This window comes from Indicator indicator, chromosome 23 (genome assembly GCF_027791375.1).
Source record: "Indicator indicator isolate 239-I01 chromosome 23, UM_Iind_1.1, whole genome shotgun sequence".
NCBI lineage: Eukaryota > Metazoa > Chordata > Aves > Piciformes > Indicatoridae > Indicator > Indicator indicator.
Window position 1 is genome coordinate 12,606,522 of NC_072032.1, and position 27,245 is coordinate 12,633,766.

Here is a 27,245-nt window from a genome sequence, read left to right on the forward strand (position 1 = left end):
ACCACCAGACAGTGTCCTTCAGCATCACATCTGCATGGCTTTTCAGTCCCTGCAGGGATGGGGACTCCACCAGTGCCCTGGGCAGCCTTCACACAATCCCAGCATGGAAGGGATCTCTGGAGATCATCCAGTCCAACCCCCCTGCTAAAGCAAGGTCACCAGATCAGCTTGCCCAGGGTCACAGTGTCCAGGTGGGTTTGGAATCTCTCCAGAGAAGGAGACTCCACAACCTCTCTGGGCAACCTGCTCCAGGGCTCCAGCACCCTCCCAGCAAAGAGGTTTTTCCTCATGTTAGGAAATAAATCATCTATTCTGGTTCATCTTCCTTTAAGCACTCTCTTTAAATATCCTCTAGAGCATGGGAAGGGAGGTTTGGAGACTTTCTCCTACACATCAGTGCAGCACTTGAGAAGAGAGGCTTTCACTGAGGTTCAGATGTACAAAAGGGAAATTCTTCATCTTGGAAAGCCTGTGTGCCTTGAAGTTACTCATTAAGTATTCAACATGATAAGATCATAACTGTTGATAAAAGTTGACTTTTATTATTCTTTTTATTATTCTAACTGCTTTTTTGTTAAATCTGCTGCTTTGCATTCTCTCTAGTGTTGATAAATCTGCTCAGCTTTTTCTGCTCTTCAGAATTAAGGAAAGCAATGTAGATTTGGGGAAATCAAGAAATGCCTACAGTTCTGCAACAGCCAGCTATAAAGAATCCTCTACACTTTATCTTATTTTTGTCATTGGGGAAGAGAAAAAAATCATCTATTTTTCTCTCCTCTCAAGGCTTTCACTCTTTCAGGTTATCCTCTCACCTGAAATACCACCCAAGATAGTCAATGCTGGCTTTTCCAATTTGATTAAATCTTTTGACCTTACTGTTCTGATTTCCTGGTGAAAATTGGGGGATGGATAAAGAGGTCAGAGAGCTACCTGTGGCAGGGTTTGCTCTGCAGACAGAGGTGCATGGCTCCTCCCGGGGTGTCACAAGCACTGAACTGCGCCAGACGCTTTGCTCTGCTCTATTATCTCTCCTCAAAGTACCTCTAAGAATTCTAGGAACTTTCAGTTGAGGTTTTTTATTTGCTTGAGTTTCTCAGCTGCTGTTATGTTATGAACAAGGACAATAAGATTTTTCTCTTTCTTTTTCCTTTTGCAGTTGTTTCCTGTCTTTGCTCCTGGTGGCAGCTGTGGTTTGGAAGATTAAACAAAGTTGCTGGGCATCGCGACGCAGAGAGGTTGAAATGGCAGAGTTGAATGCTGGCTCTTAAATGACTTTTTTATAGTTGTATTTATTCACAAATGCATAGCATTAACCTTCAGTTGAGGATAAGCTCCACTAATCTATAAATGCCTCTGTTTGGGGATTTATAATAGTGTACTTTCCATTACAGTTTCAGTGACAAATGATGCTATTTTAGTATCCTGATGCTGCAGTTCCTGTGAAGGACAAAAAAATGGGGGTTAAAGTCCTGAGTTGTCAGAACTCAGGTTCTAGGCAGGCACAAATACAACCTCCCCCCAATGAGGGGATTCTTTACATCTGCTTCGAAAGAGAGCGGTTCAGCACTGAACCTCTGAATAGCATTAGCTCCCCTTTTAATCTGTTAAAAAAAGGCTAATCCTCATTTTCAAATTAAAAGCTTTGGGAGAGGTTGTTTTTTAATTCCCTGGAACACAGTAGCATAAGAGAAAGGTGGGAGAAGGCACCCACAATTTGAAGAGCTGTAGTGTACTGCTTAAAAAGGCAACTTTCAGTGCCACAGCTTTCTCCTTCAACTAACCACAGACCATACCAGCTTCTAGACTTTCTTGTTTGCAGCACGGGAGAAGAGACCAGCCCTACCTGGCTCCAACCTCCTATCAGGGAGTTATAGAGAGCCAGAAGCTCTACCCTCAGCCTCCTTTTTTCCAGGCTGAGCAACCCCAGTTTCCTCCTCACCAGACTTGTGCTCTAGACCCTTCACCAGCTTTGCTCCTCTTCTTTGTCCATGCCCCAGCACCTATAATATTGTACCAATATCTAGTAGAGCTGTGTTTATGTAGAGAACCAAGTCCTGTGTGCCACAGGGCAGATGACCACACATTCCTGGGGTTCTCTTGCTGTAGTAACTGCTAAAACCATGGAAGGCAGAGCCCTGTATAAGGCAAAGACAGAGCAAAGGTTGGGCTGAGCTGCACCTGGGATTATTGTTAGGAACTTTGTCTTGTGCAGTTGCTCTTGCATACAAAATGAGAGCAATCAGACTAGAATCAAGTGAGGCCATGTGCATGTTCTGTATTTAAGTATATTAAGGTATTTTTCTCTAAGGATTGAGTTGGATTTCTCCCCTGCTTTTGAATTTTAGGGTGAAGTCTGCCCATTCCCATAGATTTTCCTTCCAGCTCTCCTGCTGGGATAAAGCTCTTGGCAGCCATAGGCACCCCAGCTGTGTAACTGTTGTGTTCAAGGGTGGTTTATTCCTGTGTTGTAGCTGATCACCACTGTTCTGGGGATTAATTTTTACAGTGCTGCAATTCTGTGCAAGTGCCAGTTTCTGGCATATCCAAAAATTTCTGTCTGGGTGTACTTCCCAGTGCAGAAATGGGAATAGTATCAGTGTGCTCTATCTGAGGATCACCTTTCTTGTAATAAAGCAGGCTGATGCCTGATAACTCTTCTCCTCTTCATCCTCTCTCTGCTTCAGATGTTTTTGCTCTTACTTGTGAATTCAAATGCATAATCTAATCAGTAGTTTTCAAGCAGATAACCCTTAATCTTTGAAATAATGTAAGTCTTTGAAGTTTTCTGTATTATCTGAAGGTAGATAAATTTTTATTAGGGTGGCTGGTTGTTTTCCTTCTCACCTTTCTGGCAAGAAAGTAAGCTGGAGTCAGCATAACATTCCCTGGTGGCTTCTGGGGTGCAAGTTATCTAGGAATGTATAAGGAATATAGACTGAGAAGTAAATACTGTGCTTTGGAGCTCAGGTAAAATACTTCAGCAGCAGTGACCTAAATGAAAAATAGCTCTATCTATTCAATTACTTTCAGTCTTGATGCATGTTTCAAGGTAAAAAAACAACCAACTTGGAGTTCTAGCAAGCCACTGGCATGTCGTGGTCCAAATTCAGTTTACATGTGTGGCTGTTAGTCAGGCAGTTCATCAGTGTGTTCTTTTCCTGCCCAATTCCTGGCTTTTGCCAGAGATGCTCCAGGCCCCTTAGTATCTTTACACACTGCCTTGAAACCACCTCCTCCACCTCCTTCCACCACATGACAATTCAGAGGCAGGATGGAAGGAAAAATGATTAAGCAGCAGTGACAAGACACCCGATTCAGACAACATATTGTGAGGTTTACATTAATGTATGCTGAGCCCAGGAGGAAGATATTTTTCTGGTTTGGGCTGCTTTTAGGAGTAGTCAAGTTAGAGTTGCCTGTCTCCTATGTGTTGTGCTGTAGTCATTCTGTGCCTGTTCTCTAATCATAACCCAAAAGTAAGTAAAATATAACGCAATCTGCTGGTAATTCCCAGCTATCCATCACTGCTGCTTCCAATAGAAGCACGGCAAGTGCCTGACTTCTTATCACAGTGCAGGGTGAAAAGTTGATAGCTGAAGCTTAATGTGAGATATGTGTTGGACAGAAAAAGGGAGTGTGTCGAAAGGTCTGGTAGTCAAAATTATTCAGACAGTATTGCTTGGAAAATGTGCTGGGAGAAGTTGTACAGCTGTGCTTGGGGTATCAGGTTAAGGGAACAGCAGCAGCATACGTTTGCATTGCACCTTCCCAGGAAAGCAGTGTGCCATAGGTCCAGAACTTCCATCAGCATCTCCTGACTCCTTTTTTCCTTTCTGACCAACTGCTTGCCACATGTCAGTGCTGATGTTCCTCAGCCTTAAGGCTAAGAAGGTCTTTTGGGTATGCAAACTTGGTGTAGCAAATGTGTGGTTGTAGGAAAATGCATTTGGAGCACTAAGCAAAAGTTCAGGACTCACAGAGTATAAAACTTGACCTGAAGTAATAATGGGAACAATTTGTGTCATATCAGGCATGGAGGAGATGGGATTGTAAATTGTCTGTTTATTCCCCCTCCAGTGAGCACAAAGTTTAAGTATCTTCAGACATCTTAAAGAGGGATAATAGAAATAAAAAGGCAGTTTTTATAGGAGGCTTAGGATGAGGTGAATGATATTAGGAAACAGGGATAGGAAACCGTTCTGTCTTGTCTTGAGAAAATGACATGTTAAATGTGTCAAGGTGATAACAGAGAGTAATGCAGAGAGGACGAGGGTGGCATTAGAAATTCAGTGTGCTCATCTGCTGGTGTGAATTTCCTCTCCTATTGTTTTGTTCTAGCATCCAAATCCCTGTTCTCTTCACCCTCAACTAGCTGCTGCTTTACCACTTGGACCAAGGAATAGCTGCTGTTAACCTTTCCAGCACATAGCATGGGCAGTGATTTGGCCAACCAGGTGTAACTGTCTACATGAGGGTCAGCTGGATCACTCTCCAGGCTCCATTGGCATGCCTTGGGAGCATCAAGACCAAGCACTTAGAGATAACTGAACCTGGGTGTCTAGAGCTCAATTCCACCCTCAACATACAGACAACTGTCTGTGTTTTGCATCCTTTCTTGCCAAGACTATCCAGCACTGAACATTTTTCCTCAGTGCACTGCCTAGCTTATTTAGGATGAGTTTTGTGTATTGATTTACTGCAGGGATTATCCTTCTCCTTCCTGACCTCACTGCTGAAACCTTTCTTTCCTACCAAGTGTATTCTAAATGTAGTAGTCCTTTTTTTTTTTTTTTTTTCCACTGGCATCTTCCCCTGTAACATCCATGGCCACTGAATACTGTTTAGGCAGGTGGCTTTCTGTGTTCATTTGTACAACAAAGACTTTCCAAGAGATGTGAGCTGAGAATTATTTATTGCCCTGCCTTGGTTTGCTTCCCCTTGCAGCTCTCACCTGTTAGGATTTAATTAATCTCTCGTACCTTCTCTCTCAGACTGTGATGAAGGTGCTCTGGTGAGTGGAGTAGTGAAATAAGTGCATAGTGTTGTCGGTAAGCATTAGAGAGTCACAGAATCCCAGTGTGCTGGGGGTTGGAAGGAACCTCTGCACATCATCTAGTCCAGGTTGCCCAGGATCACAATGGCCAGGTGGGTTTGGAATCTCTCCAGAGAAGGAGATTCCACAACCTCTCTGGGCAGCCTGCTCCAGGGCTCTGTCATCCTCAAAAGAAAGAATATTTTCCTTGTGTTCAGATGGAACTTCCTGCATTTCAGTTTGTGCCCATTGCCCCTTGTCTTGTCACTGGGCACCACTGGAAAGAGTCTGGCCCCATCCTTTTGCCTCTGACTCTTCAGCTCTTGCTGAGCGTTGATCAGATCTCCTCTCGGGCTGCTCATCTCCAGGCTAAACAGCCTCAGAGCTCTCAGCCTTTCCTCCTCACAGAGATGCTCCAATCCCTTCACTACCTTCATAGCCTCTGTTGGACTCTCTTCAGTAGTTCCTTGTCCCTGTTGAACTGGGGAGCCCAGAACTGTGCCCAGTGCTCCAGATGTCACCTCACCAGGGCAGACCAGAGTTGGGAGGAGAACCTCCCTCAACCTGCTGGTCACAGTCTTCTTGCTGTACCCCAAGATACCATTTGCCTTTTTGGCCATGAGGGCACATTGCTAGCTCTTTGACATCTTACTGTCCACAGGGACTCTTTGGTCCTTCTCCTCAGAGCTCCTTTCCAGCAGGTCAAGCCCTGACCTGTCCTGTACTCATGTAGCCCACACCTCCTAATCTCCCCTGCGTGATGTTCTGGGAGACAGTGTCAGAAGCCTCGCTGAAGTGCTGTGGCCGCTGTGTCTTGGGTGTTGCAGATGGTACAGAAAAACTCTGCAAGATTAATTTGTTATCTGGAAGATAAGCTGCAGACTAAAGCATCACAAATTACTCATTTTAATCCAGGGAAGAACATATTGAGATCTGATGATGTAAATTAGTGTCTATTGAAAGGAATCATAGAAGATGCATGATGGGATGAAGGTCTTCTAAATGATCAGCCAACGGCAGAACACCCAGTGTCTGCAACTGGAAGGGAAAGAAAGTCAAAAGCTGTTTTGTTTTTCTCTGTTTAATGGTGAGAGCAGCAATGCCAACAATAGTTATTTTATTGTTTTTAGAAACAGTGCTCTCAGAATTTGAGTGCTTTTGGCAGGATCTTTTCTAGGTCAGTCACATGGTGCAGTTCAGCGGCTCAAACGATGCAGGAGGTCAGATCCAATAATCGTTAACTTTCCACTATCCCTACATTTAAAATCTATGAATGGGAACCAACTCATGGTGCCTGTAGGCTTTTTCCAAAATACAGACACTGCATTGCTCTCTGCAGTGATTTGTGTGGCTTTGGTCACCAACTGAAGAATTTGTAGCAGAAAGAAGAGATGCCCTGAAAAGGAAAACCACCCCCGAATATTAATGTTGACAAGAGATTACAGCCTAGGGGGACACCGATGGGCCAGTTTGGTTTGAGCATGCTGCTGTCACTTTGTGCCTAATTGAGCTCATCTCTGGGAGGATGTGCAGATGGCCTGTTAGAACTGACATTTGTAGCTTCAGGAAGTCCATGTAGGATACCATCATCTTGTAGTCCCAAAGGAAAAGGGTCCGTTGTTTGACACAAATGAGTTTCTGTAGGTCCTGAAGAAATGGGTGCTGGGCAATAAATCCCAAATCCAGCCTCTGTGAGCTCAAACAGCAGCAGCTTAGATACAGAACCAATAACAAATAAACTGTATGATTGGTTACATGATTTTACATCACAGAATGTTAGGGGTTGGAAGGGACCTCTAGGGATCATCCAGTCCAACCTTTCTGCAGAGCAGCATCACCTTGAGCAGGTCACACAGGAACACATCCAGGTGGGTTTTGAATGTCTGCACTGAAGGAGACTCCATAACCTCTCTGAGCAGCCTGTTCTAGTTCTCCAGCACCCTCACAGGTTGTTTAGTCTGGAGAAGAGGAAGCTGAAGGGAGACCTCATTGCTCTCTACAACTACTTGAAAAGAGGTTGTAGTGAGGTGGGGGTTGGTCTCCTCTCCCTAGTATCAAGTGGTGGAATGAGAGGAAATGGCCTCAAGCTGCACCAGCGGAAGGTTAGATTGGATATTAGGAAAAATTTCCTTTCAGAAGGAGTGGTCAGGCATTGGATCAGGCTGCCCAGGGAGGCAGTGGAATCATCATCACTATAGATGTTCAAAAAACATGTGGACATGGCACTTTGGGTGATGGCTTAATGGCCATGGTGGTGTAGGGCAACAGTTGGAGTCTCTGATCTTAGAGGTCTTTTCCAGCTGAAATGATTCTATCAGGCTGTCCAGATGGAACCTCCTGGGTTCCCCACTGGGCACCACTGAAAAGAGTCTGGCCCCATCCTCTTGCCCCCTGCCCTTTAGATATAGGTAAGCATTGAGAAGAACCCTGTGTCTGAAAGCTACTCTTGTTTTGGACTCAGGTCTGTCCCTTCATGATAGGAATTGGTGGTGGAGGTATCTAATTTAGCTATTTGGGAAAATGGAGGAGAGAAGCAGTGTTGTGTAATTATGCTAGCAGAGCTCCAGTCAATCAAAGGTGTGCTCTGCTATTGTGTAATTATCTGGTACCAGTGTTATGTTTTTGGCTGCGTGGGCTGGATACTTCTGGTCCTTTAAAACAAAATGATATCTTACTCTTCTTACTAAAGGTCAGCTTTGCTGTGCCCTCCTGCTGGGCATGATTATGATGAATACCTTACCTATCTTAATCAGCCCTGAATTAAATATCTTCTGTCGTTTCAGCATGAGGCAACTTCCCAGCAGCTTTGCTTTCTGTTATGTTATAGTTTTGAAGTGTGGAAATGCCTGTTGAGAAGCATTTGAACATTAATTCTCTCCTCCTCTCTCTTTCAACATCGCCTGCAAAGTCAGTTACAAAACTAATTAGCTAACATTAATATGTGCACTGCTCTAGGGGCTTAAAAACTTAATTTTCAGTGATGATGGAAGTGTCAGAGAAAATTGTTTGTTTGTTGACTTACATGGCAGTTAATGTAATTGTAGCTAAATGCTCTAAATCACTTCTTTCTGAGACAATGGGGCTCATCTTGATGCAGGATTCATGCCTCGGATGTTTATTTCCTTGCTGTGCCCCTTTTTGTTTTGTAGGTAACTGTGTTGTCTTCTCCCCTTTCCCCCAAGGTCACCAAGCAAGTCTGACATAAGGCAGCGGTTCCCACACCAAGATATACGTGTGTTACTTCCAAGTCATGCACAGGGATGCCTCAGGACCCATCAGTGCTGGCTCCATCCAGCTGCCATTGCCACGGGGAAGGGCACCTTCTCCAAAGGCCCTTGGGGACCCCAGGAGGTGGTGGCCCTTTCCCGTGCTGGCTGTCAGCAGCCTTCAAGCTGCAGTTTGGGCAGATGTCATTCCAGGAGAGCTCTGGGACAAGTTCTCCAGACAGTTCTAAGTCAGTCATGCCTGAAGTAGGTAGTTGGCACTTCATGTGCATACACAAATATGTACCTGTGCACAAGTGCTGTGAGCTGCCTGCTGAATTCAAACGGAGCCCTTAGAGCAGTTCAGGATCTGCAGGAACGAGCTCAGAATGCCTGCCTACTAGTTCAGCCAGTCTGCCCAGTATGGTTTGGATGGACAGGAGTGCTCTCCATCCTCTGACCTCAACAGAATCACTGAGACTTCAGTTAGCAAGTGGCCAAGTCGGAGCTAATAAGCTTTGCTGGGAGGATTTTGTTGCCTTTGCTTGGTGTACACAGCAAGACCTTTAGGTGTTTGATTAGATTGTGTGTTCTGTGCTCCTTGGAGGGATCATGGAAGAGGACTAACTTTGCAGAACTGATGCTATTTAAAAGACTGGTTAGGAAGAAGGAGACATCTTTGTTCTGCCCCAAAATGCTTCTTTTTTTTTCTTAAGTATCTTGAACCTTTTGTACTCTGGTTGATTGTTTCCTTATCCTATTTTATCTTTCTCCTCTTTCCATGAGACTGGAGCTGTTGCTTTCTTTGACCTCACTGTTGGTTTTGAGGTCTGTGGGTTCTGGCCCATTGGACCAGTTTATCTTTGCACTACAGAGAGAGTAGTGGTTCAAAACACAGAGCTGATTTTGTAGTCTCCTGGTTGGCTGTGGACACCATGGAGGACACAGCAGATAGCTTTGCTTGGTTTTGTGAAGCTTGCCTTTTTTTTTCCATGGTGGTCCAGAAATACAGCAACTGGGACCCAGTTCAGCAGGAGGTTGATCACAGCCTTGGCTGTGGAGTGCCATTCCAAATTCCTTGCAGCCTTGAAGGCTGTAGTGTGGCTCCTCAAAGGATGACCTTTAGCTGTACTTGTCTCATCAAAGCCAAGGAGCCGTGGCTCTTGCTCTGTTGAAGTACCTTCAGCAAAAGTTCTTCTAAAAGCAAACTGTTATTTCCTGAGGATGCCCAGAGCAGCTGGACTTCTGAAAACAACAACCCATGGGTCCAGAAAGCTCTGAATTTCAGAAATACTTTGAAGGATTAGATCTACAAACTTCCTGTAAAGAGAGCCTGTTGATAAGACTATTGCTCATTTCTGGCTCCCCTTACTAAAGTTCACCCCCTTCAGCCACAGACTGGTGTCATGGAACCAGACGTTCCTGCTGTGATACCCACCTGAATATGTCCTGGCTGCTTTGTCTTTTTCTTGTGAGACCCTGCTTGCTTCTCTTTGCCTTAAAATGGAAGCTCACCCATGCCCCTTTTTCACTTAGCACACCCATGGCTTTTTCCTGCTTGAGCTTCTACTTTTTTCCTTTTCCCTTCTGTTGAAAATTGAGATGAAATACTCCTGTTAAAGCTGGAGTTTATTACGAGTTGGTTGAGTTGGCTTTTTATGAAGCCATTCTTTATAATGGCTGTGATATTTCTATTGAGCTCTGGATGTCATCTCTCTGGACTTCTGTAAAGCCTTTGACTCAATCCCCCACAGCATTACTCTGTTTAAATTGGAAAGGTATGGATCTGATGGGTAGACTCTTCGATGGATAAGGAATTGGTTGTGTGGTTGCATCCAGAGGGTAGGGGTCAACAGCTCAAGATCCAGATGGAACTCAGTGACAAATAGTGTCACTCAGGGATCTGTACTGGCACCAGTGCTGTTTAACATCTTCATCAATGACAAAGTGGAATCCAGGGCACCCTCAGCGAGTTTGCAGGTGACACCAAGCTGACTGGTGCAGTTGACATGCCTGAGAGATAGGATGCCACCCAGAGGGACTTAGACAAGATTGAGAAGTGGGCCCATGTGAGTCTCATGGGATTCAATGAGCCAAGCACAAGGTCCTGCACTTAGGACAGGGTAAACCCCAGTACCAACACAGGCTGAGGGATGAAGGTCTGGAGAGCAGCCCTGTGGAGAAGGACTTAGGGGTGCTGGTGGTGAAAAGCTAGACATGAACCAGCACTGAGCACTCACAGCCCAGAGCCTGTCCTGGGCTGATCCCCTGAAGTGTGGGCAGCAGGGGTGGGGAGGGGATTCTGCCCCTCTGCTCTGCTCTGCTCAGACCCCCCTGCAGTGCTGGGGCCAGCTCTGGAGTTCTCAGCACAGCACAGACAGGGACCTGTTGGAGCAGACCAGGGGAGGCCACAGCCATGCTGGGAGGGCTGGAAGCCCTCTGCTGTGAGGCCAGGCTGAGAGAGTGGGGATGTTCAGCCTGGAGAAGAGAAGGCTCCAAGGAGACCTTCTGGTGGACTTTCAGTGCTTGAAGAGGATGATGAAAAAGCTGGGGACAGACTTTTTATCAGGACCTGTTGTGACAGGGCAGGGAATGATGGTTTGAAACTAAAAGAGGGAGATTCAGACTGGAGAGAAGGAAGAAATGTTTGAGGATGAGGATTGTGAGATCCTGGTCCAAGATGCCCCAAGAGGTGGTAGATGCCCCATCCCTGGAACCATTCTAGGACAGGTTGTTTGGGGCTCTGAGCAACCTGCTCTAGTTGCAGATGCCCCTGCTGACTGCAAGGGGGTTGGACTGGATGACTTTTAAAGGTCCCTTCTAACACAAGCTGTTCTGTGATTCTGTGATTCTATTATGAGCACATAAAGTCCCAAATGTGTGGCTTTCTTTTGGAAAACCCAGCATTGTTTCATGACGGAAAATACCAGAGCCCCTAAAGGTCCCGTGGCCTTGAGCTCATAAAAGAGACTCTGCAGGGGGTAGTTGCTGAGATGGATGGGAGCAGGATGGTTACACAGAGACTGGTGACTGCTTTATTATCAGGAATAAAACGCTAGGCCTTCCCTTGTCACAAGCACAGCATAGGTTATATTAGTCAATTAACCTGCTAACCCCAACCGCTGTTTTTCTTCTGCGTGAGAGCCGCTGCTACTGCATGAAAAGTTTCCCCTCGCTTCCTCTGGCGGTTTTTCTCCCATCAGTAACACACTTTTCATTTTGGATGATCCATTACTCAAGACATATGAATTTCAACAACCAGCGGGGTGAAACGCTGCATTTCTGCACCCTTCCCTCCTGGATCTGCAGCTCTGGGCCTGGCTGCTCTCAGGTGAATCCAGCAGGCTGCTAGAAAAGACCTCTGAGGATCATCCAGTCCAAGCCCAATGCTCAAGCAGGGTCACCCACAGCAGGTTGCTCAGGATCACAATGGCCAGGCAGGTTTGGAGTCTCTCCAGAGAGGAAGCCTGTTCCAGGGCTCCAGCACCCTCACACCAAAGGTTTTTTTCATGTTCAGATGGAACCTTCTGGGTTCCAGTTTGTGCCTATTCTCCCTTGTCCTGTCTCTGGGCACCACTGAGAAGAGTCTGGCCACATCCTCTTGCCCCCCACCCTTTAGCTCTTGCTGAGCATTGATCAGATCCCTTCTGGAGCTGCTCTGGAGCTGCTCTTCTCCAGGCTCAACAGCCCCAGGGCTCTCAGCCTTTCCTCCTCACAGAGATGCTCCAGTAACCTCACCATATTTGTAGCCTCTGCTGAACTCTCTTTAGTAGTCCCCTGTCTCTCTTGAACTGGGGAGCCTGAACTGGGCCCAATACTCCAGATGTGACCTCTTTTAGGGCAGACTAGAGGGGGAGAAGAACCTTCCTTGACCTGCTGGCCACATTCTTCGTAATGCACCCCAGGATACCATTGGCCTTGGCCACAAAAGCACGACTGGCTCATGGTGAACTTCTTGTCCACCAGCACTCCCAGGTCCTTCCCTCTGGTGCTGCTTTCCAGGAGGTCAGTTCCTCACCTGTACTGCTGCAGGGGGTTGTTCCTCTTCAGGTGCAGCAGCCTACACTTGCCCTTGTTGAAATTCATGAGTTCCCCACCTCCCTCCTCTTCTCCTCTACTGTACGCTGTTGAGTTTGTTTCTTGTCAGGTTCTCATAGTGTCTAGTTTCACCAGAACCTTCAGATGTGGTTTCAACAGTCTCCATTCTGCACTTAAGCTTTAAGTTGGGATTTTTCTTGGAAGGAGTTTTTTTGCTGATAATGGAAAAAAACAGACAGGAAAAAAAAAAAAAAAAAGGCAAAGTGGTGCAGGTTCTGCCAGTCTGTGGTTGCTTAAATATTAAAGGCCAGCAGTGTGTTCCAGTCCACACTTTTGGATGTGTTTTGTTGTGAGCCTGTCAAACGTTTTGCCTTTTCAGACCTAAGTGATTTCAAATATTCCCAGGCTGTCCTATTAATTGTGTGATCTGGAAGGCACAGGGTTGCTTGAAAGAGAGTTGAGGTTCATTATATTAAACCTCAGAAAGCCAATCATTCTGAGTGAGGGTGAGCCAGGTTCCGGGGTGTCTTGATGTTAACTGCTGCTGATTTCTAATGACATACTCAACGTCTTGGCTGGGGAAATGCCACAGTTTCTCCTTCACAACACAGCTAAACCTTTTAATTAAAGTTTTGACACACCAAACAAATGCTGAAGGTTATAGACATGCACAGATTAAGCACGCACAGTGCCTGCCTTGAGGGGAAAAGTGACATTCTGGCACAGAACAACTATTCCTCAGATTTAGTCTTCGTATTTTTGGGGGGGATCTTTGTACCATGACTTGTGCCACACAAGAAACTGACTCTAGGAAAAGGCTGCTCTCCCTTAGGTGTTTGGTTTTACCTGGTTTGGCCACTTATGTTGTCTTTGGGACAAGCACGAGAGTGATGGCTTTCCATGGGCAGGTCAGGAAATGAAGACGATAACGCTGCTGTCAGCGCTGCATTTCCTACTGTTCATCTTGTAGCACGTCTCTGTGCCTCAGGGGCTTGTTTCTTGAAGCTACTATTGACTTCCCTAGGAGTCATGATGCCAAATTGCCCATTTTCTTTAGTAAACTCAACTTCCTTCAAAGAGCTAATAGCTTTCAGTTCGTAAGTCTCTTGGACATCTTCATCAGGACAGCTTGTTCTTTGATTTTATAGCTATTAAACAAAGCTCTTTATGATAGCTGAAGGGGACAACTGCAGGAACAACAACCCAGCAATCTGTTTCACACTTGCTCTCGTCTGCAATCTGCTGGTGTGCTTTAAATATATGAACACTCCTCATGTTCTTGGACCCAAGTGTGAGTTGCACACAGGTTTGCTTAGTACAGCTCTGTCTGTGTGAATCCGTTGGGTTGTGTTGCTGTGTGACTGTCTACAATCTGCTCTCAAATGCCTCTTTTTCTTCCTTCCCTTCCTTCCCTTCCTTCCCTTCCTTCCCTTCCTTCCCTTCCTTCCCTTCCTTCCCTTCCTTCCCTTCCTTCCCTTCCTCCTTCCTTCCCTTCCTTCCCTTCCTTCCCTTCCTTCCCTTCCTTCCCTTCCTTCCCTTCCTTCCCTTCCTTCCCTTCCTTCCCTTCCTTCCCTTCCTTCCCTTCCTTCCCACTTTTCTTTTCCTTTCCTCTTTTTCTTTGTTTCCCCCTTCAGCAAGGAAGTGAAACTTTGCCACTTGCCTTTTGTGTATTTCATTATTAGACTGACAGCCACAGAGACTTAGATATCCCCCTTAGCTGCACTGGTCCCGTCACACCTTCCTGCCACCTTGTCTGTACCCCAAGCTTACAGAGACAGTCTTCCATTTGTCCCAGCACAACAACCCTCCAAAACTGGAAGATGGCTGAGCAAAGAACAGACTATAGAAGGTTTTTCTGAGGTCAAGAAAACCATGATGTGATTGATTTGGTCCAAATGAGTTATGCACTGGACAGCAGCATCTTCTTTCTGCTGTGTCCTGGGTGTGGGCAATGTATTCTCCTGGGTTATTTGGGGCATTTTGTGGTGTTTGCTTCAGCACTTTTTGAGTGCTGTAAATGATCAGTTAGGGCTTGGGGTGTCAAACTGCCCAGCCTTAATGGGAATATGTAGGTGGTAATGGTGGGAAGTACAGAGGGCAGTTGGTGGTGCCTCAATCTAGCTTAAAACCAGAGCACAACTACTACTGCTGCAGCTAAGTGGCACCACTAAACATGTAAAGCTACGTTCAGCAAGTGGTTTTAGGCACTTAGGGCTAAGACTGCTGGTTTGCACATGCTGTACAAAGTGTTTGCCTCTTCCTGTATTAAATAGGGGTGCCAAGTCACATCAGACCCATTGCTCCTGGGAGTTAGGGTTGTGGCTTCTGCATCCACTTGAAGGTTGCTGTTCATATTAGAGATTAACCACTGGAGACACAAAGCAGCTCAGCTAAAACTGAAGGGCTCTTTCCAGCCCAGCCATATAGGAAATGTCTTTTGTTTGTGCTAAAAAAGGGAGCAGCATCATAACACTTAAAAGTACTTAAGAGCGCAATAAACTTAAGAGAGTAATAAACTTGAGTACAATAAGCTTAAGAGTACAATAAATAAGCTTAAGAGCACAATAAACTTAAGAGCACAATAAAAAGATCTCTTGTGCCCTGAAGGCTTGCAGAGATTTACCCAGGAAAAGGTTTTCTGTTTCCATAAAGCATATCACAACAAGGCTGGGTTGTGCCATTTCATACATTTGCTGTATTCAGAACAGAAACAATACCAAAAGATGATTGTTCAATATGTGCCTGACAACATTTTGCTGCTGCTGTTATAAAAAACCCCAATTTTACAGTAGTTACAGCCCGCTGCCAGTTTAATTTTCAAATGGTCCCCACAAATCCTGTCATGCTCCAGACAGGTGGTGACAAATAAATAGGATATCAGAGCTTAAAGAGTAAGTAACTGCTTTCTGGAGACTGAAGCAGATGCATTTTCCCTCCCAAATGGGTCAGTGCACGTAGCTCTGCTCGCAGTGACTTATTAAGTTGTAGTAACAGGAATATTTACAGCTCTCTCTCTGCACCCTTAAGGCCATTACATCACCAGGAAGGTTATTTTTTCCCTATTCATTGATATCCTATCAGATCTGGTAAAACCTCTCAGATAGAAGGGGCTTGTTCATCTCTGTGTTGGAACAATCTGATGATAATATTTTTCTGTTTATTGAATTAGCAACTGCTCCGTGAGATGCAACAGATGGCAAGTCGCCCCTTCGCCTCCATCAACGTTGCCTTAGAAACAGATGAAGAGCCACCAGATCTCATCGGGGGAAGCATAAAGGTGAGAGCTGCTGCTTTAGGATGGTGCTTGCCACAATTAAGCATGGATGCTTTGTTTTAAACTGTGATTAATGCAAGAATCCCAAATCCTTTTTTATTTTGTATACCGGCAAGAAACTCTTAGGTCCAGGAGGGCAAACAGATTCCAGCATTCATGGACTTGTTTTGGTTGGAAATAGTTTTGATAGAATCATAGAATGGTTTGGGTTGGAAGGGACCTTAAAGCTATCCAGTTCCAAGCCTCCTGCTATGGGCAGGGACACCTTCCACTGCTTGAGGCCTCCAGCCTGGCCTTGAACACATGGAATATGTGTCCAGTTTGGGGCTCCCCAGTTCAAGAGAGACAGAGACCTGCTGGAGAGAATCCAACAGAGAGCCACGAGGATGATTAGGGGACTTAAGCATCTCCCCTGTGAAGAGAGACTGAGAGACCTGGGGCTGTTTAGTCTGGAGAAGAGAAGGCTGAGAGGGGATCTGATCAATGTGTATAGGTATCTGAGGGGTGGGTGTCAAGTGGAGGGGGCCAGGCTCTTTTTGGTGGTACACAGTGATAAGACAAGGAACAACAGGTTCAAACTTGAACATAAGATTTCACCTCAAGATGAGGAGAAACTTCTTTACAGTGAGGGTGACAGAGCACTGGAGCAGGCTGCCCAGGGGGGTTGTGGAGTCTCCTTCTCTGGAAACATTCAAAACCCACCTGGATGCATTCCTGTGCAGACTGACCTAAGTGATCCTGCTGTGGCAGGGAGGTTGGACCTGATGATCTCTTGAGGGTCTCTTCCAGCCTCTGATACACTGTGAGACTGTGAGAGATACCTCCAGGGAGGGGGCATTTGCACCCTCCCCAGGCAGCCCCTTCCAGTGTCTCACCACCCTCACTGTAAAAGTTACACTCTAGGGTCTGACATTTTCTGTTTGCCTTGTTAGTTTTTATGCCTTGTGATAGAGAAGAATGCAGCCCCACACAGTGGAACATTTGGCTGCAGGTGCTGCAAATAGAAACCATTTTGCTGTGCTACCTCAGAGCAAGCAGGGCTACAGTCACGTCTGTGCTGCAATAGCGTTAACGTATCTGTGACTGTAACTCTGTGTTCAAACACCTCTTGTGATGCACACAAAGGAGTGCAGAGAGATCCTTGTCTGGCATGTTCTGAGACACAACACGTTGTATTTTTAGGCAAAGCATATTTAAAAGGAGACTAATGAATTCAAAGACCTTTTTAATGTGGTGCTTTGACTTAGCAGACTTGTACACCAGAAGAAGAAATTGAGCACCTGAGAGCACCGCTTGTTTGTGTTTCCTGTCTGAGGCAGCTGCTTTGTTTTATTTCATATTCACTTTCTTGGAAGTCTTTCTCATTAGTTCAAGCACAGAGTTTCTCACTTTCTGTTACTGTGGCAAGGGAGAAAGATCTGTTCTTCTATAAAAAACCTCTGTGTATTTCAATTATTGTAAAGCAGAGGAAAACAGTCTGAGCCCAGAACTTCTGTTTGGTGAGAAATGTTTTCTAAGTCATGGCTTTAGGAGCAATAAATGCCGTAATTAAGCCTGTATAGCTTTAACTCTTCCATAATTACTTGTCAATATAGTTTCTCATGGCAAGTTGTGACATTTTTTCCACTTGGTTGGTGTCTTGCAGCATGTTCTGGATGGGCACTGTGTAGAAGATGGCACTCTGTGTCATCCAGACCTTTAGTCCCGAGCTTGGATGATGCCTGTGACTGATCCATGTGAATTAGTTGTTACCTTTCTCTGAAGTCAGGGGTGGTTGTTCCAGTAAAGTGAAATTTGCAAAGGCACTCAGCAGTTTATGGTAATTGAATGACTGGGCAGCCAAGCTGACCTGTCTCTGGGACCTCTTTTTGGAGGCTTTCCGTGGTTCTGTTCCCTGTGGACTTTCTTCTGACTCCAGGTAATTTGGGGTTTCAGAGTTTTTATGATTTCTGTACTTCTGCTACAGGGGTGGTAGGCACTAGAAGTCATTAGCTGCTAATAGCTCACCAGGACTTTGAAATACATGCTTGTGAAATTGGCTTGTCACCCAGCAAATTAGAATGAACCTCTTGTTCACTGCTTCATCAGAGAAGCTGTGGGATGGGCATGCATGTTGCCCTTGGGCTGGAGGCAGATTTGAGACTGGCTGCTGCTAGTTTTGGGTTGTGGTCTGTCTAGGGGCACTACCCTTCTCCTCTTGCCGTTTTCTGGAACTCAGCTAACAAAAAGCTTAATGCCACATCCCTGGCAACACTCCAGGTCAGGTTGTTTAGGGCTCTGAGCAATCTGCTCTAGTTGCAGATGTCCCTGCTGACTGTAAGGGGGTTGGACTAGCTGGTCCCTGAAAGGTTCCTTCTAGCCCAAACCAGTCTGTGATTCCATGAAAAGCCCCTCTCCTGTAGGGTCAGACCAGCACAAAGCTGTCCCAGGCTTTTTGATCTCTGATGAATTTGCACTCAAAAGCTATAGAGGAGCTCCTTGGCTCTCCCACATTCTAATTAGTGTGGTGTTCTTCCTCTTGTTCAGCTGCCACTGCTTTTTTCTTCTTCACTTGGGCACCCCTCTGCTGCTTATTTTCTGCTCAGTTTTTTTCTTTGATCATAGGAATTTTGACTCTTCTCTCTTGAAGTGCTTCCACAGCCAGCACCACAGACAGGATTTCATCTCTCTCTCACTCTTTCTTGCATATCCCACTTGTCTGACCCCCTTGGGTTACTCAGGAATGGGTTTTAAACATAAGCAAGACTGTGGACAGATGTCCTTTTCCAGACCCAGAAATTGTTACCAACTGCTAATTGCCCTCTGTGCTGATAACTCACAGAAATGTTTCTTAATCTACTTTAAGCATAAATGAGAGTGTCTGGTTCAGCACAAAGCCTGTACAGTAACTTGAAGCCAAGTAGGGAATGTGGACATGTATGCTTGTGCCAGCAGGTAACTCCATCTGCTGGAAGGTCTGGTTGCAGAATCCTTGCCATACTTTTCCATGGCAAGGAGAGTTGCTGAATTTTGGGGAGCTATTTGTGGGCTTTTATCATCTTGAAGAATTTGGACTGAAGGATGTTAGTCTGCATAGAAGTGTGAAATGGTTCAGCAAAGTTGGATGTGCGTGGAGAGGAGACCAGGGTAGATTTGGGTTGGACATTAGGAAGAAGCTCTTTACAATGAGAGTGGTAAAATACTGAAAGAGGTTGCCCAGGGATGTGGTTGAGACCCCACCCCTGGGAACATTCAAGATCAGACTGGATGTAGCTCTGGGCAGCCTGATCAAGATGCCCCTGCTGACTGCAGGAGGGTTGGGCAAGATGACCTTTGAAGGTCCCTTCCAGCACAATGCCATCTGTCAATCTGAGAGGGGTTTCAGGAAGTTTGTGGGTTGTAAGAATGATCGTTCTGAGATAGTCTGACCTGTTGGATGCTGTATGTGAATGAACTTCAACAGAAGTGAAAAAGCAATTTCAGTATCTGTGGGGTCAGCTTCCTTTGGCACCTGCAAGGGAAAAATCTCTTAGCAGGAGAGAGCTGCAGGAAGATGGGCTGGGACTGCATTTTTCTTTGTGTTTTGTCTGTTCTTAATAATGAAATATTACTAGGCTGTTGGACTGAGAGCTGTTCTCCAGTTACTCTGCCATTTGCTGTGTCAGAATTTGTGAGCTTTCCTTTGAATGCAAGAACCCTTGACTTGTGTTACCATAAATGCATTGATGGTTTTTTTTCCCCTCATGTGAATCAAAGCCTTTGGTTAATAATGAGTTTATTTGAGGGTTACAATGGAGAAGTGGAAAATGGGACATCTTGTCTGCAAAGGATTAATTTCCTTTTCCATTGTGCATAGCCAATTGGCAGCCAGTGTCAGGCTAGTTCCATCCTAAGCTGATGTTTTCCAGCTGGACACTATTAGAACAGTATTTTCAATTAGTATTTTTCCTGGGGTACTTAGAAGTGATAGAAAGTGATTTACCTGCAGGGAAACTATTCATATTGGAGTCTGCAGCTAAGCAACACATAACTACCTGCTTGGGTTTATTTCCCACTCAGCAGATACCCACTGGATCACAAATCTACCACTAAATTTGCTTAGTTATTACAAAATCCATTGGCTTTTCTCTGCAGCTTTTTGTGTGTTCAGAGGTGCTGCATATCACAATTTTATTTTTTTTTTCTAAGAGTATTTAACATCCTTGGATATCTGGGACTCATCCAAGTGTGGGAAATGGTGTTGCTGTAGTCCCAGGTCTCTTGAAGTCTGTAATCTCATTAATCAAAGGCCTGTAGTGCTCTGCAGTCATTTTTGGAAGAAACTTCCTTGAAATAATTTGAAGAGTTTCTAATTTTGACATTGATAACTGCAGTGCTGGGGCCAGCTATGGAGTCCTCAGCACAGCACAGACAGGGACCTGTTGGAGCAGGGCCAGAGGAGGCCACAGCAGTGCTGGCAGGGCTGTGAGGTCAGGCTGAGAGAGTTGGGGTTGTTGAGCCTGGAGAGGAGAAGGCTCCAGGGGGACCTTCTGATGGCCTTTCAGGCTGTAAAGGGGCTGATAAGAAAGCTGGGGACAGACTTTTCAGCAGGACATACAGTGCTAGGACAAGAGGTGAAAGCTTTAAAGTGAATAAGGGGAGATTTAGATTAGATGCAAGGAAGAAATTTGTCACTGTGATAGTGTTGAAACACTGAACAGGTTGCCCAGAGGAGGTATTTATGCCCTGTCTCTGGAAGTGTTCAAGGCCAGGTGGGATGGGCTTCTGAGCAAACTGGTCTAGTGGAAGATGTCCCTGCCTGTGGCAGAGGAGTTTGGAACTAGATGATCTTTAAGGCCCCTTCCAAGCTACTGTATGATTTCCAGGTATCTTGAGGTGGGTAAAAACCATGAAGTCAACCACTTGTAGGTTCTTGGGAAAAGCACATGCACAGTGTAGCAAGCAAATGCTCAACTTGAGCAAAACACCTGCAGGATGAAGGAGAAGACTGTTGCATTAGGAGAAAATGATCCTTAAGTTGGAAAAATAATGTCTTGAAAGCTTTTGGAGGATTTGAAAAGCACTCTTGTAAAATGGACTATGTGCCTGTTAGAGCTGGTGCAGAGAGCAGCCTCTGCTGTGTTGTGTTTGGGGATCACAGAGGGGGTTGGGTGGAGAAGGAGCTTTAAAGGTCATCTAGTCCAACCCCCTGCAGTGAGCAGGGACACCTCTGGATCTGATGTGCAGAGCGAGTGCTGAGGGATGATTGTCTTTGCATTTGTGATTGACAAGCTGTCCACGTCTCTGGTTGCCTAAGTGGAGTGAGAGAAGTGTTTGGTGAGCACAATCCTCCTTCATGTAGCATGTTCTGTACCTTCATGCTGACGTGCATGTAGTTGTGCTGGGCAGATCAGCTTCACTGCAAATCCTTCAGCAGCCATCAGCTCCCCGAGCTGGCCAGCTCCTTAAAAATAGCAGGAAAACTGATGAAAAATAGCATCTCACTCCAGTAATTAGTTTGCTTTGTTATAGGAGAAAGTGCTGTTGAATGGTTTAAAGACTGCCAGAAGGTCCCATCTGTTCCAGAAGTACAGAGATGAAGTGGTGGGGCTGATTTAGGAGTGGGCAAGGGATATCACAGATTTATCTTTGCAGTTGACTCGGATTTCGCATCTGAGCGGTGCCCTTGTGAAATTCCTCTCACAAGGCAATGAAGTTGCAACCGTCAGTAATGAGCAGGGAAGTGAGAAGTCCTGTGCCACGGGGTGGTGGGTTTGGGGGAAGCTGCAGGAGGAGTGATTTGAAATGAAGTGAGGAATGATTTGAAATGAAGCATTGTCCAGCTCCAGCACTTCCGCAGGGCGACTTCATCTTAATTCGGCCATGTAGCTCTGAGCCCTGCTATGCTGGGCTGGTTCGTGCCATGGGAGATCAGTGAGGAACAGCTAAGGGCCAAGGCACTGATCATTTCTAGGACTGTTGCCCTGTTCTGGTTTTCTCTCTTGGTGACTCATTTCCCTTTCAGTGCATTTGTTACTGACCTATTATTAGTTCATCAAATTTGCTTCTGTCACCCCTTCCCAACTCACTTCACTTCAAGGGAAGTTAGGGGTTAGGGCAAGCAAGACAAGCGTGAAGTCTCCCACTTCACTGTGCCACCAAACTGACATTGGGGGTCCTGTGCAAGCAGGTGGCTTTGGAAGGGCAGACTTGTGCTGGGGTACCTCCTTGGACATCAGCCACTGAAGAAGAGCCTTGACCCTGGTGATCCATCAGTTTTCTCCTGAAGATGACACCCACGGGCTACAATCCCTTGTTGGTCAGTTGAGGGTCACCTGTCCTGTCCAATCCTCCCTGCATGTGCCACCTCTGACTTCCTGCACCCCAAGGTGCCACACAAGCTGTGGCAGTGCCCTTGCTGTGCCCAGGAGCAAGTCTCAGACAGAGCCTTTCTGCAGCCCAGCCCTTGGCAGGAGCTCTCCCCAGCAGCTTCTCACTGCTAGGAGCATCCCCTGGCTGTGCAACCCTACCCTGAACTGCAGAAAGTGCCTCAGTGAGCAGAGCCTGAGCTGAGAAGTCAAATCCCTGAGCAGAATGAGTTCTGGCCTAGCTCAAACCAGGACACACTGGTAAGGAGAAGGTGTTGTCTGGGCAGGTGAGGTGTGTAAAGCTGGAGTGGCTACACTACAGGTGTCTATAGTCTGGCTGTGATCTGTACTGCAAAAGCAACACCAACAGCACCTGGCAGAACCTTCTCCTAATGCAATATTTCCAGTTAACCAGTGCCAGGTGTCTGTTCTGATTTCTGTTGCAAAATTTAGGGACATGAGGGGAAAACTTTTGCCACTTTCATGGTATAATGCAGAATATAAATATTTGGAAGGGAGTTATCATGGGATGAGCAGAGACATCTGTCAAGTCTGCCTTGTGTTTAGGGAATATTTGGCTCATCATTGAGATTTAACTGCTTTAGGATTTGAATACTGTAAATTTTGGGGCAGGATGGACCCTGATTTTAGCTGATAAGGAGGAATTTGCTGGAGGGAGAGGAAGGAGTGCAAAGCTTCCTGCAGGAGAGGGTTTTTCTGAGCTCTTTTTCCCCTCTAGTGCAAATGAGTGTCTCTTCTGATTGAAGCACTAATAACACCAACAGCTTCTCAGAAATGTTATCAGGGCCCCCTTTGCATTCTTTTATGCCACGTAGTTGTTTTGTGCTTCTGGCGTTTGCAGTCTTCATCCTGCTGTCCTGTTTTGCTAGGGTTTATTTTACTTACACTTTTTCATGTGTGAAAACCAGCCAAGTGGTCAAAAAGAACCAGAAAAATCCTCTCTCTCCACCTGGACAAAAGCAAAATAAATACCCACCATTGACCATATGTGGTTTGCTACCCATGGCCTTGTCCATCCCATCCCCTCCCTGGGGCATCAGCAGGGAATTGGAAAAGAGTTTTAGCTTATGTGAGTGGCAGTGCTCAGAGCTGTGACAGAGGTTTTGTCGTTTCAGGGTGACTGCTTTTGAAATGCAAACTTGCTGAGTGCAATCCTTCCCTTCAGCCAGAGCTGCTCTCTGTGTTGTGCTGGGCTGACAGCAAGCACTTGAAAAGAGAAAGCTGTTGTTAAAGGTGGCAGGATCAGGCTCGCTGCCCCGTGGAGGCTGGTTTGCCTGCCTGCTCCGGAGGCTGGGATCTGTGCTTGCAATTGCAGGCTGTTAGCATTCCCCTGAAGGCTTGCATATGAGTTTTGTTTGGTTGCTGACAGGCAGGGATGCAGTGTGGGGCAATTCATTCCCCAGCCTCCATGTCACTGCCAAGGTAGGTAGCAGGGACAAGGTAAATGTAAATTGTTAATCTAAACTCATTTACAGCAAATTATTGCTGCAGGTTCATTCATCTCTATCTTGGAAGACATGTACATTACCCTGAGAATATGATTTTTTTTTTTAAACTTAATACTCTGTTTTTTCACAGAAAAAAAATTGCTTGTGAGTGATTGTACAAACGTGCAGTCAGCTTTTAATGGCACCATTTAGAGACTTGCAAATGGCATCTGACCCTTTTCCTGCGCGAGTGAAATCATCAGGCGAGGTGGAATCAAAATCACAAAGTTGAACTGTTTCAATAATGTTCCTCTCTTCCCCCACCTCTAAGATATATCATTATTATTATTATTATTATTATTTCTTTTTATTTTAATTTCCTTGCTGGAAATTGAAAACCACATCAGAGTTCTTTGCTCAAAGCACACAAATATATTTTCTTGTCAAGAGGAAACACAAAAACCCAAACCCAAACCAATAAACTTCTCAACAGCTTTTACAGTCCCACGTTCTGCAAGGCACTGTGCTGGCAGTGCATTCCAGAATTTAACTACAGTTGATGCTGTTTTCTCAGGGTGCACAGAATGTTTATTGTCCTGGCCATTAGCTCGATGTGCCACGCTGTTAACCTCTCAAATTTGTCGACTAGAAGCAGTGTAGATGGAAACCAGGAGAGCAAGAGAGGAGGAAATGCTCAGGGTTGAACGTGGTGTGGTTCGACTTGATTGAGGAAGGCATTTGGCTGTGAAATTGTCTCCCAAGGGAATTGGTGCTGCACATCACACCTGGGTCACCTAGAAAGAGCCCAGACAGACTCCTGGAAAATGCTCTCTTCGTGTAGAAATTCCTGCTGGAGAAGGCAGACTTAATGAGGTGACCTAATAGGTCTCCTACTGCTTTTAACTCCTGTAACTGTTGAAGCTTTACACATATAAAGTACATATCAAAACTCATCAACAGCTGAAACTACTTGGCTTCTCAGTGCTGGCTGTGGCCACTGAAGTCATCTGTGGAAAACAGCTGTGGATGGATTTTGCTGCCTCCAGGAACAAAGGGATCATGTCACTGCTTAGTAAAATACCACTGGCTTTGTATTTTCATCCAAGAAGGATAAATCCCCATTTCCAAACAGTTCTTAACACAAAGCACAGGATAGGGTTTCCCAGGTGAAAACCAGGTGCTGCAGTGCACTTCCTGATGGTCCACATCTGCCAGCGCAGTGTGCTGACATCAGTGCACCAGGCTGAGAGGACTTGGCTGGGTTGTTGGCATTCATCTGCTGTTTGCACTGTCCTGATTCCTACTTGTTGGCTTTTTCCCACCATTTCTGTTGACTGCAGCTTTGCTGGTGTGGAGAAGCAGTCAAAGTACATTGCAGGAGAAAGGTTCAGGCTATTACTGGCCAGCAGGGGCAGGAGGGGATTCTGGCTAGCAGGGGCAGGAGGGGATTCTGCCCCTCTGCTCTGCTGAGACTTCTCCCACTGCAATGCTGGGGCTAGCTCTGGAGTCCTCAGCACAGCACAGACAGGGACCTGTTGGAGCAGGGCCAGGGGAGGCCACAGCAATGCTGGGAGGGCTGGAAGCCCTCTGCTGTGAGGCCAGGCTGAGAGAGTTGGGATTGTTCAGTCTGGAGAAGAGAAGGCTTCAAGGAGACCTTCTGGTGGCCTTTCAGGATGTAAAGGGGCTGCTAAGAAAGCTGGGGACAGAGTTTTGAGCAGGGCCTCTTGTGACAGGACAAGGGGTGGTGGTTTGAGACTAGCAGATGAAGATTTAGATTAGACAGAAGGAAGAAATTTTTTACCCTGAGGGTGGTGAGGCACTGCCTCAGGTTGCCCAGAGAGGTGGGAGATGCCCCATCCCTGGAGCCATTCCAGGTCAGGTTGTTTGGGGCTGTGAGCAACCTGCTCTGGTTGCAGTTGTCCCTGCTGACTGCAGGGGGTTGGACTGCATGACCTTCAAAGATCCCTTCCAACCCAAACCAGTCTGATCAGCTGTGTAAAATTGTCACTCCAGCTCACTCACAACACGTTGCTGAGGACAGGCTGTGGCTGTAGGGAAGGGTGTCTGACAGGTAGGCCAACTGCAGTTGTCTGTTCAGGCACAGAGACAGCCTGGGTGCTGCAGCATCCCCTTCACTGACCTCCATCCTGCTTGCAGCCAGAAGGGACACAGACTTGTGGCTCCACATTTCTCACTGCTGCTGTGCCTGCTGGCTGGGGACAAGTGTGCTCTGTGTTTGTCAAGGGCACAGCTCATTCTGATGGGCTGTTGGATGGCAATTTGGGACTGACCCACCACCAAAGGGGAGGTCTTATGCCATTAACTGTGCTCTTCCTCCACATGCTCCAGCAGCTGGGCTCCACTCTCTTTTCTGTGCCCCCCTCCCAGTGTGGGACTCTGCGTCCAGGCACCACGTGAAGCAGTCATCATGTGCCAAGTGTCTGAGTGAGGCACCTTATTTGCATAGATTTGAATAATGTCTACTTTATTGTGCTATTAAGCCTTCAGTAAAAAGGAATTGCTTCTATAATTCAACAATGGGTTTATCAAAACACTCCACATGAAAGTCTCTGGCAGAGGCTGGTTTTAACCATCTGATGAAAGGTGGTACAAAGTTGGGAGATCTATGTAGTTCAAAGTGGACCATTAAAAGCCACCTGTCAGACTGAAGCACAGTCCACTCCAAACCTTCTTGCAGAAAAGCTGCTTGCATCTGTAACAGCATCCAAAAACCATGCAGGAGGCAGATAGAATGCAGAGGTAGGGAAAGAAAGGCAACGTGCTGGCTTCTTAGGGTTCCCCACAAAAACTCAACTCTGTGAAGCCAGCCAGCTCCTCCTTAGTGGATTTGTGCTGTGGCAGCACCTACATAGTTCACATCAAAACACAGCAGAGTCATGGCAGGGCCAGATGTGGATGAGATCCACAATCAAGATGGCCATTAAGAATGACCAGCAGGACAACAGACATTCTCCTCCACCCCTGCTCTGCCCTAGGGAGGCCACATCTGGAGTACTGGGTCCAGGTCTGAGCTCCCCAGTTCAAGAGAGACAGGGAACTACTAAAGAGAGTCCAGCAGAGGCTACAAATATGGTGAGGTTACTGGAGCATCTCTGTGAGGAGGAAAGGCTGAGAGCCCTGGGGTTGTTGAGCCTGGAGAAGAGCAGCCCCAGAGGGGATCTGAACAATGCTCAGCAAGAGATAAAGGGCAGGGGTCAAGATGATGTGGTCAAACTCTTTTCAGTGGTGCCCAGTGACAGGACAAGGGACAATGGGCACAAACTGGAACCCAGGAGGTTCCATCTGAAGAGAAGGAAGAAATTCTTTGGTGTGAGGGTGCTGGAGCCCTGGAGCAGGCTGCCCAGAGAGGTTGTGAAGTCTCCTTCACTAGAGAGATTCCAAATACCCCTGAACATTGTGATCTTGGGCAGCCTCCTATGGGTGACCCTGCCTGAGCAGGGGGGTTGGACTGGGTGATCTCCAGAGGTCCCTTCCAACCCACGCCAGGCTGCAATTCTGTGATCAAGTTGCTGGTTGAACTCCCCGTGTGTTTTCCTCCATGTCTGCAGAGCAGGGTCCCTGAGCTCCACAGCTGTGTCCCTCGCAGGGGGCAGGCTGTGCCCTTCACTCCCAGCTGACCTCTTGCTTGCATCACATTCCCCTTCCTGTCACTGGCCTGTGAGTCACTGCAGCAGGCTGCGCTTTGTCTCTTGGCCTGGTGAGCACAGGCTTGGAGCTGGGATGTTGGATGAGTCACAGGGCAAAAAGCAGGTGCCTGAACTGCTGCTGTCAGAAATAAATGTGCAGGACTGGATTCTTTATGCTGGGTTTTGCTGTTGTTCACAGCAGCTTGTCACAGGAAAACAGCTGGGTTTGGTGGACAGTAGAGCATTTTTCTCCTTTTAGATTTGAGCTCGAGATGCA

The 27,245-nt window shown here is 46.3% G+C and overlaps 1 protein-coding gene across 1 annotated transcript in view; it reads left to right on the forward strand.

Moving 5' to 3' along the window:
• Positions 1-27,245, forward strand: part of ATRN (attractin) — a 143,746-nt gene that overhangs the window by 111,921 nt on the left and 4,580 nt on the right. Inside the window, exons 26-27 of the mRNA XM_054391488.1 lie at positions 1,157-1,235; positions 15,443-15,550. Of these exons, the coding sequence (XP_054247463.1) occupies positions 1,157-1,235; positions 15,443-15,550 (187 nt within the window). The remainder of the gene's footprint in view (positions 1-1,156; positions 1,236-15,442; positions 15,551-27,245) is intronic.